This window comes from Bufo bufo, chromosome 1, assembly GCF_905171765.1.
Source record: "Bufo bufo chromosome 1, aBufBuf1.1, whole genome shotgun sequence".
Classification (NCBI taxonomy): Eukaryota; Metazoa; Chordata; class Amphibia; order Anura; family Bufonidae; genus Bufo; species Bufo bufo.
The window spans coordinates 761,749,422-761,762,919 of record NC_053389.1 but is presented as its reverse complement, the minus strand read 5'-3'; the positions used below and the strand labels follow the sequence as shown (position 1 = coordinate 761,762,919).

Here is a 13,498-nt window from a genome sequence, read left to right as displayed (position 1 = left end):
AACATCCTGGAAGGGCTCCAAAAACAGGATTAGCTACTTCATCATTCTGTGATAAAAGGGCACAAGCCATTCAGAAGAACATTACACCATTTTGCCTGTCTCCAATTCAAGCTGGTGTAAAGGCAACAGACTAGACTGACATACTGTTGCTTGCACCTTTTCTTAAAGTGACTGTCCAGTGAGGAGCTCAAAATGATCTGCAAGCCAATACCTACAGGGGGTGATGGCCTGCTTTTTATTTTTCCTGAGAACTGCTTAGCTGCTGTGAGGTCATCTCCATCAGGGCAGAGCTATGATCTGTGACTACAGCTTAGCTACAGTGTCTACAGGGAGTCCGAGGCAGCCTGAGACACACCTCCTGTCTCATCATTGGTTCAGCCCCCTGCTCTTTCCCTCCCCTTGTAACTCTGCCTCCCGATTGGCTGCTGTGTATAAAGAAATCATCACATGGTCACTAGGAAGTCAGTGCATGAGAGCTGATTTTTATTACAGCAAGGGCAGAATGACTACTAAACCACTAGTGAGAAAAAGATGGACAGCTGGGCATTTTTGCCTATAGGGGTTTCCTTTGATACTGCCCCTATATGGATCGCAATACATGGGGTTATCTGAGTGGATACATTTAAACCCTCTGAGGACATGGTGATTTTCCATTTTCGTTTTTCACTCCTCGTCAGTGACTTTTTTTTTATTTTTCCGTTCACCTAGTCATATGAGGGCTTGTTTTTTTGCGGGACAAGTTGTACTTTCTATTGGTACCATTTACTATTGCATAAGATGTCGTGGGAAACTGGAAAAAATTCTTGGAGAATAAACGCAATTCTGCCAGTTTTCTGGGTTTTGTTTTTACAGCATTCCCTATGTCAGTGATGGCGAACCTATGGCACGGGTGCCAGAGGCGGCACTCAGAGCCCTCTCTGTGGGCACCCGCACTCTGGAAAAAGTCTATGGTGTGCCAATATGCCTTAGACTTTTCCTGACATTCATCAGCGCAGGGCGCACTATGGACAGCACAGGCAGCGCGCTGAATGTAGGCAGGTTATTATAGCTAAATGATAAAGTACATAGAGGATATACTATATTGGACTGAAGTATTCAGGTTAAATTGCTTTGTTGGCACTTAATAACAATAAATAAGTGGGTTTTGGGTTGCAGTTTGGGCACTCGGCCTTTAAAAGGTTCACCATCACTGCCCTATGTGGTAAAACTGACCTGTGTCTTTCATTCTCTGGGTCAGTAAGATTACAGTGATACCACATTTATATAGTTTTTCGTGCATTTTAATACTTAAAAAATGAATTAAAAATAAATAAAAACTTTGGAAAAAAAATGTTCTCTTTTCATTGCCATATTCTGACCCCCATAACTTTTTTTTTTTACATCTACGGAGCTGTGTGAGGGCTCATTTTTTGGGGGAGATCTGTACTTTTCAATGATACAATTTTGGAGTGTTTACTGTATGGGACATATATTTTTATAATTTGAATACGTTCATTTTGGGATGCAATGATGTTCATGTTTGTTTGTTTACTGTTTATTTTAGGGAAATGGGGGTGATTATTATTATTTTTTACACTTATTAAAAGTTCCCCTAGCATTGAAGTCTATGAGAAATTTGCTATGTTCCTACAGAGCCTTGCCACAGGTAGGGTCTCCATAGGAATACAGCTGTGCCAGCCTCAGATCCTTAAGGGAGCCAGAAGTTGCAGCAGGAAATGAACAGCTTCCCCGATCACTGCTAGGAGCAGAACTTCCTGGTTTTCAGCACTCAGATACCATAGATATAACACAAATGTCATCAAGAGGGTTAAAAGGGGTTGTTTTTTTTGGAGACAACAAAGTAATGTCCCCTAATTGAGAGTATCCCTCTCTCGTTACTATAAAAAAAAAAAAAAAAAATGTAAACTGCAAACTGTATGCAAATGCATGTCATTTTTTCTGACCGATCAGGCATTTTTCAGACTGATCAGGATCCTGATCTGTCAGAAAAATGCATTGCAATACCGGATCCGTTTTTCCGGTGTCATCAGGCAAAACGGATCCGGTATTTTTCTCTTTCATTTTTAAAGGTCTGCGGATCCGGCATTTTAATTGCCGGATCCAGCACTAATACATTCCTATGGAAAAAAATGCATCCGGCATTCAATCAAGTCTTCAGTTTTTTTCGCCGGAGATAAAACCGTAGCATGCTACGGTTTTCTCTTTTGCCTGATCAGTCAAAATGACTGAACTGAAGACATCCTGATGCATCCTGAACGGATTACTCTCCATTCAGAATGCATGGGGATATGCCTGATCAGTTCTTTTCCGGTATAGAGCCCCTGTGATGGAACTTTATGCCGGAAAAGAAAACCGCTAATGTGAAAGTAGCCTTACTTCACACGTTGCGGCCACAGTTTTGCCATTAAATAAGACAATTACATCACAGCTGCAACGTGTGAGCCCAACCTCAATCAAAAAAATACCATTTAAAGGGATTCTCCAGTTTCAGGAGGAAACTGGACAACACTTGCAATCTGCCTAGAAAGAATAGATGGTTATTTACACGACAGATTCCACGTTGCCACTCTGGCCATATTCGGTTTACCTGGCTGTAGTGGTGACATCACAACATGTGACTGCTGCAGCCAATCACTGGGCTCAGGAGTGCCACGAAGAGGCCAGCCATGTGGTGTTGACATGACGTCACCACTGCAGGCAGGTAAAACAGAGCCTGGCCGGGAGATCTATTCCTACCGATGACTGTGGTCCAGGGCACGTGCAAAGTTTTGCAAACAGGACTCTTCAGCCTCCAACAATTGACAGTAAGACTAAGAACTAAGACCCGCAGACAGGATTTATTGAAAATACTTTATTTAGTGTTGGAGATGTTTCCGTATGGTCCAGCGACTCCATGCCATCACACGACCAGTCGCTGGACAGATAGGCAGTACTAGGAAATGTCATCGTATACAAACAATACAACAAAAATATCTGTATCCAAACGTCATACGTCACATAGATCATTCACCAACCCTAACACTCCAGCATGAAACATGAACACAGAACTGGATTAAAATAAAAAAAGATATATATATAATATTTACAACACAAATACATATGTATTTATACAGGGGGCGCTGGAGTGAGCCAGCTAGTATTTCCATACGCCAGTCCACCTTCTCTGAAATTTACATAAGCCCGAAAGCTTTTAGGTTGGAGATTAAAAGCAACTCATTGGCACCACCTAGTGGCTGGTTCAAATAATTGCAACTCTGCAAGTAAATGGGGCATTAAAAAAATAAATAAATTGTGTCTCCCATTTAAAACAAAGTTCTGTAAGGCTACTTTCACACTAGCGGTTTTTGCGGATCAGTCATGGGTCTGCAAAAACGCTGCCATTACCATAATACAACCGCATGCATCTGTCATGAACGGATCCGGTTGTATTATGTCTTCTGTAGCCATGACGGATCCGTCTTGAACACCATTGAAAGTCAGTTTTCTATTGTGCCAGATTGTGTCAGAGAAAACGGACCCATCCCCATTGACTTACATTGTGTGTCAGGACAGATCCGTTTGGCACCTTTTCGTCAGGCAGACAGCAAAACGCTGCAAGCAGTCCGCCTCCAGAGCGGAATGGAGACTGAACTGATGCGTTCTGAGCAGATCCTTTTCCATTCAGAATGCATTCGTGCAAAACTGATCCGTTTTGGACCACTTCTGAACGGATCCCACAACCGGAAAGTCAAAACGCCAGTGTGAAAGTAGACTTACATGCGCAAGGGCACACCGATTGTTCATGAGATGAGAAGAAGTTTCTGAACTGGCCCCTTCCAGGAAAGACGGTAACTGCTAATCATGCTGATCTCTGTCCTAGTATTGGGCACTGTGTGGCATGGGCAGTACACCATGGGGCACAGTGATGCTGCACCTGTCAGCACAGAAATATCACAGGAAATAAAAGGGAGATGATACTGAATGAGATGACTGGTAAACTAATGGAATCTGCCATCAGACTTGACATAGGACTGTAGCTGCTGACATGGGACAGCAGCTTCCTCTCTGGACTTACAAATGCAGACAGACAGCGGATTGATTTCTAAACACAACAGTAATAAGGAATGCATGAATATACAACCGCCACGACTATGGGAGGCTTCTAACTACTAAGCGGAATCATAATAAGCGGGCTCTTAAACTCATCATCACCTTTAAGACGTTCAATGGTAGCTGGTTCAAGACTTATTGGTGTGAAGAAAAGAATAAAAAAAAAAAAAAAAAAAAGGAAACATGTATTTCGGGTCATTGGGTGCCTTGCTCATAAGCAGAATTCCTCTCCAGCTTCTCAGGCACTGCAGGCTTGTTGGGTCACGCCCGTCAGTACCACTTTGGTCTGTGTCATTGTACGTGGGAGTCAGCGTCACTATTATGCAGGCAGGACCCGTTCTAGAGTTTCCCGAGAAGAGGTGGGCAGACGTTCGGGAAAGCGTATATCAAACTCCACTATGAGATCCCCCCGCTGTTCGGGGGCCTTGGGGAATGGAAGTCCTTCTCCGTGAAACCTGCGCTTGGTCCCTGGGTTGATGATGTCTTTGCTGACGAGTGGAATGGTGCGACTGTCGAGGGTGGGGATGTTGATGGAGCAGCCGCAGAGAGCCTGGGACAAAGAGGAACAATGTTAGTGATGAGGAGACAACATTGTCAGCCATTGACGTAGTGCAAGGAAACCCCTCCATGAAAGTGTCTAAAGTATTGATCAGCGAGACCCCTACCGATCATTAGTACAAGGAGAGAGAGAAGAGCTTAAATATCACATGCTCTCTCATTGCTGTAGGAGAGGAGGCAAGATGGACTCAAAGTGTAAGGATCCATCTTGCTTCCATCTCCTCAATATGTGAGCGCTTCTCTCTCCTCCTTCTAGCGATCGCTAGGGGTCTCACTCAGACTTCCACCAATCAATACTTTTGATATGTCTCTATGAGATATCAAAAGGTTATCTTAAAACATAGTGACCCTTTAACTCTCAGTCAATGACCCAGCATACCATGCAGCCGTCACAGGTTGGAGGCCACTGCTGCACGTGATGACGTCACCGGACAGCATCACTAAGGAAAAAAGCAGTTGTGGATTGTATCTACTATGCTAGGCCATGACGTACGTCCTCACCTCTCGTAGGCTGATCTTCGCTGTGTAGATCACATTAGATGAATCTCTCTTGTACACAGAATGAGGTTTGTCTTTCAGCACAAACACAATATCTGCCGGGATGTTTCTAGGCGTCTCATCACCCTCCTTGGGGAATGTGATCTTGGTGCCCTCCTTCCAACCCCTCTTCACTTGGATGGTGAGGATCTTGTCCTCTGTGTGCATACTCCTCCCGTCTGGGCCCAGTCGTTTGTGAGAAATCTTCATCTTCTTGGTGCAGCCAGTAAAGACTTCTTCTAGAGAAACCGGTAGCTCTCTGATCACTGGAGGGTCTTGCTTCTTCTGGAGTGGCTCACGACGTCCTGGGGCAGCCCTGGGGAAGCCACCTAAATGACCGAAACCGCCCATGCCAAATCCCGAGAAGGGGTCGTCTGTCTCCATGTCCTCTTCTCCTCTTACAAAGAAAGAATCAAACGGGTTACGACCCCCAAAGAACTCTGAAAACATGGCATGAGGATCTCCATGGAAGGTGTAGCTGAAGGAAGGACCATTGGGACCACTGCTTCCTCCACCTGGGGCTCCTTTAAGACCTGTTTAAAAAAATAAAATCAAGAAATGTCACCAGTTTACAAGCAAATATTAAATAGCCTATTTGTGAATATTCTAGTTTTTTCCCCCCAAAAAACGTGTGGTTTTATGGATATGATTTTAGAAGTCACTCCATGTATTCTGCTTCCTGGCTCTTTGTTTATCATTTTTTTTGTGATTCTTTCTTTGTTAATGTGCAACTAAAATAACTTTTTAAATTATGTCCCCTTTTCACACCGGTCATTTTGATATAGGGTGATGCATGGATTATGCTGGCCGGAGGCGGCTAGAAGCTGTAGCGGGGTAGTGGTTTATTACGTTAATTTTTGTTTTGTGCAATTTAATTTTATTTTTACACTTTTTGCCCTCATAATGTCATACAAGACCTTTGAGGGAAGTCTCTGCCTTCTCTATGGGGAGCCCTGCTGTAACCTCTGCACGGTTAGCTCTACTGGGGCAGATTAACCACTTCATTACCGGAGTGTTTATCCCCCCTTCCTTAGGCTGCGTTCACACGGGCGAGATTTCCGCGCGGGTGCAATGCGGTAGGTGAACGCATTGCACCCGCACTGAATCTGGACCCATTCATTTCAATGGGGCTGTTCAGATGAGCGATGATTTTCACGCATCACTTATGCGTTGCGTGAAAATCGCAGCATGCTCTATATTCTGCGTTTTTCACGCAACGCAGGCCCCATAGAAGTGAATGGGGTTGCGTGAAAATCGCATGCATCCGCAAGCAAGTGCGGATGCGGTGCGATTTTCACGCACGGTTGCTAGGTGACTGTCTATACACTGTATTATTTTCCCTTATAACATGGTTATAAGGGAAAATAATAGCATTCTGAATACAGAATGCTTAGTAGAAGGTCAATTGAGGGTTAAAAAATAAAAAAAATTAACTCGCCTTGTCCTCTTGTTCGCGTAGTTCTCCCGGTCTTTAGTTCTTTAAAAAGATGAACTATGGGCTAAAGGACCTTTGATGACGTAAGATCACATGCTCCAATCACATGGTCCATCACCGCGGTGATGGACCATGTGATTGGAGCATGTGATCTGACGTCACCAAAGGTCCTTTAGCCCATAGTTCATCTTTTGAGAAGTAAAGAAGAGACCGGGACTTACGCGAACAAACGGAGAAGGTGAGTTAATTTTTTTTATTTTTTTTTAACCCTCAACTGATCACCTACTATGCATTCTGTTTTCAGAATGCTATTATTTTCCCTTATAACCATGTTATAAGGGAAAATAATAACATCTACACAACACCGAACCCAAACCTGAACTTCTGTGAAGAAGTTCGGGTCTGGGTACCACAGTCGGTTTTTTATCACGCGCGTGCAAAACACATTGCACACGCACGATAAAAACTGAACATCGGAACGCAATTGCAGTCAAAACTGATTGCAATTGCATTCCTACTCGCGCGGGTTTGCCGCAACACACCGGGACGCATCCGGAACTAATCCGGACACGCTCGTGTGAACCCAGCCTTACCAGGCCAGTTTTTCAGTTGTAGCAATGAGTCTAACTGCAAATAACGGATTCATTTCTGAGCCAGCCTACATGTATTTCATATTATTTTTCTCTGGACACCTTAGACCTTTCTTTTGTGCCATTAGATGATGGATATAATATAAAAAAAAATAAAAAAATAATTAAAGGGAAAACTGAAAAATATATTATAAGAATTTATATATAAATTATCCAAAATTTTTTTTCTAATTATTACTAAAGGTTTCAAGACAACATTTCTAAAACCGTTACCGTACTGTTGTGCTCTGAAAATAAGCGCCATTTATGTAACTTATCTACTGGCTGGGCCCGCCGCAAGACTTCAAAAAACTGGAGCGTATGTTGGATGTTGGCGGCCTATTTTTCTATTTCTGGTTCTATGGCACCGTACTGCCAGAAAAATTTTGTACAGCGCCAAAACGCAACAAGGCAAGCCCCTTGAAAGTGACTTTTTAATGTTATTTCCCTATGGTATTATTTCTTTTACATTTTTACGTGTTTGTATATTTTACACAGAAAAAAATAAAATCCTGCTATACAAAATAGATTTTTAAAATAAACAAATGTGTGTATGTTTGTATATTTTACACATACAAATTCCACTACCATTGCCAAAACTAATAAATCTAATAAATATATTTTTTATGAACGAAAAGGGGCAGGATGTTTGTATGGGTGTGTACGTAGTCTAATTACTATTGCTAATACTAGTAACTATCTATATCTTATTTTTTTTTAAAGTGAATGAACCCCTTTCTGCCACAGTCAAGGCAGGAAGAGGTTAATTTCCAGCCTGCAGGCTGACATTTCATTTTAAAGCCAGCAGGTGGCACTCTTACATAAGAAACGGCGCTGCCTGCTGGCTTTCACTTTCTCAATGTAAGGCTGCATTCACACGTCTGTGGTGTGTTGCGGGTCCGCAACACACCCGCCCGGCACCCTCATAGAAATGCCTATTCTTGTCCGCAAGCTGCGGACAAGAATAGGACATGCTCTATCTTTTTGCAGAGCTGCGGACCCAAAGATCGGGGCCGTGCACCGCAAATGCGGACAGCACACTGTGTGCTGTCCACATCCATTCCGTCCCCATATGAATGGGTCCGCACCCGTTCCACAAAATTGTGGAACGGATGCGGACCCATTTTGCGGACGTGTGAATGGAGCCTAATACACGCTTGTAGCAGAATGCTACAAGCATGTATTACAAGCACACCGCTCCCGCTGGCCACGGCACTTCTCCCTGTGACCGCAGCTGTCTAATGACAGCGCCGTCACAGGTCGCCAGCAGATCGCGATGTAACCCGACCCCTTTTATACGTCTGGTTACAGATAAGAGCCTACCACTGCGATGTAGAAAGTTGTGGGGCGGTAGTTAAGTGGTTAATCAGGCATTTCCTCCAATTTACTTCCTCCGATTGCCCGACTGGCACTAACGGTTGCCATTTAGTAGGTACAATTCTAAGCTTTCACAAAAAGGGAACCTCTCTCGATGCTTTTTTCTCTTAAAGGGGTTGTGCCACGAATAATGCTACAGCTTTCATACCAGCACCAGGGTCTGAACACTTTTGTAATTGGATGTAATTAAAATTTTGTATAGCCACTGAGTTATTCAATAAAACGTATCTGTATAGCGCCACCTGCGGTTAGTTTTTTTCTGTATTTCTTGTCCACCTGACTTAGATAGTTGCACGCGCTCAGTTTAAATCTTTAACTGTCACCAGCCATATCTTCCATTAGAAGCTGTGGCAGTTACAGTGAAAGATGCAGCGGAAAGGACGCGCCCCTGAGCGGCCAACTTGATATAAATCTAGCAGAGCAATGAATGAGGAGATCTCTGGATCCATGTGAGGTACAGGGCTGGTTCTAGCTTTGTTAGAAAGAGGTTGTCATGTACTATGGGACTTCTTCCGTTTATTTTTACATCAATCATGGCATAACCGCCGGCAACCGTGGCCATCAGACCTTTATTAGGTCTCGAAAGAGTATGCCTCTCTGGCTCATAGAGGAGGAAGGGTCCTGAGTGGATGCCAGTTCTGAGTATGGGCACCATGGAAGCGCCCGGTGCCTTCATTTTTCAGTCTATATAAGATTTCTTTCAGACTGGTTCCCTCCCCCAGCCATGAATACATGGGGAGTACAGTGCGAGGTCTAGTAGAGAACATTACAGGCCTATACAGCGATTGCTAATGTGAACCTAAAGGATAAGACAGAAGCAGCGACATGTCCTGATCTGCAGAAGCAGCGAGGCTCCGGCAGGACAGGACCTGCTCGGTGCACACATGTTAGTGCATATCAATCACTACAGAAGCACAAGTGGTCACCGGTAGGGCTGCAGCTATCGACTATTTTTTGTAAACGAGTATACTTTCAATTAATCCAACGATTAATCGAGTACTCAAAACCGTAATTAAAAGAATGGTTCTCTTTATAAAAATTTGCATCGAGGATTTTTGTGTGTCAAATTACTCAATTCAATCGAATAATCGTCTCAGCCCTAGTCACCGGGTTAGATGGCGCACCCGGCCGTCTGGAAGCAACGTCTCCCCATGTGGCAAAATAACAAAAAATAAATAAAAAAAGTGCTGGAACATTATTGGCACGATTTATCAGGCAGGAAGCTATGACATGGAGCTCTGCCCGCAATATGCCAAGAGAAAGGCCTCTGCAAAGCACGAGGTGAGCACCTACGAGATACTATGCGCTAATAAAACATGCCCACACAGGTTGCTTAGGGCGTGTGGGGTGGGAATGGATCATGGTAGCCAGGTGAAATCCTGACGCCACGCCTGTACCCGAAGGAATGCTCAGAACAGTCATTGTGGTCACCGCCTAATGTACGAGCGGGCACCTCAGGTCCCTGGGCACGCACAGAGAACTAGTGCAGGCTGCAGGAAGGATCACATCCCCTCTGCTGATTACATGCACAGATTACTGTATTAGACGTAGATTTTATGCTGAAAATCTGCAGCGAAATACAGAACCAGTTAAGTAGATGAGTTTTTCTAAATCCCATCCACATGCTGCCGAAATACGAGCGGTAATTGGCCTGCAGTGCAAAATTTTCGAATCCACAGCGTGCAAATTTTCACCCCTTGCAATGCAAAGGGTGAGATCAAGTAACACATGTGGATGAGAGGTGGAGCGAAAACCGCCCTGCTGTGTGCATGTACCCTTGGGGTACAGCCACTGGTCCAGTGTGGACATGCCCTTATAATAAATGAGGTATGTAGCTGACCAGGTGTTTGGCATTGGCCAACGAGAAGAGGGCAAAAACACCATCTGATGTGCAACGCCCGGTCCGTTACTACCATATCTGGGTTATGGAGGGGATTATATCGGATCATTAGATAATGCATTGACTGACAATCAGGGAAATTCTTAGAAATCAGTGTTCCCAGTCATTGCCCTGTGTCAATGTGCCGCCGATCGCACGAGGATCACAATGATTCACTATGGGCACAAACGATCACAACAGTGATCACTCATCCCCCATACAGTGGGGACGATTGCTGCCTGTGAAAGCAGCTCTTCCCTCTGCTCATCAGCGAGATATTGTCTGGAATGACTGGTTCATTCACCATAACTGCCTATTAGTCAGGCCTTAAAGGGGTTGTGTCATCTCATACTTTGGGGGGCATATGCGCTGGAACCTTCACCTTAGAACGGAGCCCGCAAAGTGAAGGAGGGCACAGCCGCCCTCCATTCATTTCTACGGGAGTGCCAAAATAGCTAAGCAGTCCCATTGAAATGAATGGGAAGCGCACCGCGTAAGCATGGCCAGCGCTCCATTCACTTCTATGAGCCTGATGGCCAGCGCTCTGCTACCTTCAGCACTCCCATAGAAATGAATGGAGGGCAGCTGCGCATGCGGGCTCCATTCTAAAGATAAATGTAGGTCTCAGCGGTGGCCGTCAGCCCCATAGAAGTGAACAGAGCGGTGGCCGCACTTCCCGTTCATTTCAATGGGACTTCCGAAACTAGCCAAGCACGCTGCTCGGCTATTTTCAGCAGTCCCATAGAACTGAAAGGAGGGTGGCCTCTCATGCGCGGTGCGCCCTTCACTTTACAGACTCCGTTCTAAACGCAGGCGAAGGTTCCAGAGGTGGGACCCGCACCTATCAGACATGTGATATGCCCCCAGGGTATGGAAGATACAACCCCTTTACTATATTGACCCAAGCACTTTAAACTGTGGAGGAGAAACGCCCCCACCGACTCCATCGCCTGCTCCGGACATCGTATGATGCCCACATATACACATGGCACGTACCCTCCTCGCCGTACTTGTCGAATATCTCCCTCTTCTTGGGGTCGCTCAGCACATCGTAAGCCTCAGCAATCTCTTTGAAGCGCTCCTCCGCCCCAGGATCCTTGTTTTTATCCGGGTGATATTTCAGGGCTTGTTTCCTGTACGCCTTCTTGATGTCTTCCTCGGACGCCCCCTTGGACAACCCAAGGGTCTTGTAGTAATCTTTGCCCATGCTTCTTGTTGACCTTTCCAGTTAGGGGTGCAACCAGACACCTGCGGAGGGGGAGAAATTGAGCACATCAGTATCACCCAGAAAAGGGGGCGCAACAAAGACGGGGTGACGTGAGGACCGGCACTGGCAGCCGCTCCTTACCCAGCAGGCGTCCCTGCCTCTCCACAGCAAACACCAGCTAAGACGCAGGTAAACACACCGCCACATACCGCATCTACATATACCATGCCAAGGCCTGTGCAAATAATCCCTCTCCGTACACTGAAGCTGCCTGAAAGGATCAGCTACCGATGCACTTTGTTTCACGCCTTCCACATTTTCAAGATCTGTGCTTGCTGACATAGTTTGACAAAATTTCTCTCCTGTCCCCATCGCTTTCTACCCGAAGGACACGGTCCAGGGGGTTCAGCTTGCAATGGATTGTCTAGACTGGATATAATTGTAACAAACCTTCAGCTGTGGAGACGAATTAAGTCAAGGGTTCTGTTCACTGACAGCAGGCAGAGATCTTGAGAGGTGGTCGAGCTTGTACTTCTCTCCGGCAGTCCCACGGAGTGACGTCACTGCTCCATTCACATGGGGTCTCCCTTTCTTATGAAGGGTGGGACACAAAGCGTTGGCTCCCCCCGCCGATCAGACACTTACCTCCTTTCCTGTGGATATGGGTCACACAACAGCATCCATCTAAGGGCCGGGGCCACATGACGACCGGCGATGGCAACCCCAGGACTAATCAGTGAGGGGATCAGACAGCAGGTTTGGATCTCCCCCGCACGTAGCGATCACGTGACCACCCTCACCGCCATTAGCTGCACGACGCCACAATCTTAAGGGGGGGGGGGGGGGGGGGTCTCGGGACCTGTGGAGAGAAGACACCTTCAGCAGTACCTACCTTTCCGCCGATCCCGGCTGCGGGGTTGTGACTGGCTGTGGGTTCTTCCTCCGACCGCTACAGGAAGAAGAGACGTCCGAGGAAGAACCCGCTGCCAGTCATGTGACCCCAGCAGAGATGGCGGAATCAGCAGAAGGGCAAGTACTGCTGAAAGGGTCTTCTCGTCACAGACTCAAGTTAGGCGCCGACCCGGAGGACCCCTTTAATGGCAGGCACATACAGTGTCGTTTTTTGACGCGGTCACCCCCAAAATGCAGCAGTTTTATGGAAAAAGTGTAATTTTGCGGAAGTTTGATGGAAACTTGCTGGGAACACGTAGGAGTGGCGATTGGTCATGTGAACAGTAAACGTCCCGTGTGAGAAAGTATGAAGACCCAGTCACTGGGGGGGAGGTACAATAGACTCACCAAGGGGAAGACTACCCTCATCATCCTGGACTACTACTATAATCAAACTGCTTCATCTCGGGAAGTGGGGATCATTAGCCAAAATTGGCCAAAAGCCAAGCGTGCCCACTGCCTATGTAGCAGCACGGTGCCCACACCTAATGCCAAACCCACCGTCCGCCAGCCCCACGTACCTGTATAGGGCGCTCGTAGAGACTCTGCTGAGGCTCCGTGACAGCCAGTCCCTTGAATAGACGCGGCTCCACCTCCAGAACCTTCCAGATCTTTCTTCCGCACTCCAGAAACTTCAGGAGCTGCCGACCAATCACAGCGCTCTCAGAGCGGAGTTAAACCAATCACAGGCAAGTGACTGTCGGCAGCCAATCATAACGCTGTAGGCTGTGGCCTATGGGAGGATCTGTCAGCGGCGTGACACGCCTCTCACACATGATTGGCTGGTAGGTGCTTTCGGGCCGGAGATCAGACCAATCAGAAACGGAAGTAGAGAA

The 13,498-nt window shown here is 46.0% G+C and overlaps 1 protein-coding gene across 1 annotated transcript; it reads right to left on the bottom strand.

Annotated features, from left to right (window-relative positions):
• Window positions 1-3,641: 3,641 nt before the first annotated feature.
• On the bottom strand, window positions 3,642-13,289 carry DNAJB1 (DnaJ heat shock protein family (Hsp40) member B1). The gene is made up of 4 exons (XM_040414655.1): window positions 13,184-13,289; window positions 11,501-11,752; window positions 5,149-5,717; window positions 3,642-4,639 (listed from the first exon to the last, which is right to left on the bottom strand). The coding sequence occupies exons 2-4, from the start codon at window positions 11,709-11,711 to the stop codon at window positions 4,409-4,411; spliced, it is 1,011 nt and encodes a 336-aa protein (XP_040270589.1). The 5' UTR covers window positions 11,712-11,752; window positions 13,184-13,289; the 3' UTR covers window positions 3,642-4,408.
• Window positions 13,290-13,498: the final 209 nt, after the last annotated feature.

Bases quoted from the DNA above. Each gene is read 5' to 3' on its own strand.
- DNAJB1 (XM_040414655.1), bottom strand. From the start codon at position 11,711: ATGGGCAAAGATTACTACAAGACCCTTGGGTTGTCCAAGGGGGCGTCC. The intron at 5,718-11,500 runs GTACGTGCCATG...TTTTTTAAACAG, and splicing joins CGACAAGTACGGCGAGGAGG to GTCTTAAAGGAGCCCCAGGT. The intron at 4,640-5,148 runs GTGAGGACGTAC...TCTTTGTCCCAG, and splicing joins CGAAGATCAGCCTACGAGAG to GCTCTCTGCGGCTGCTCCAT.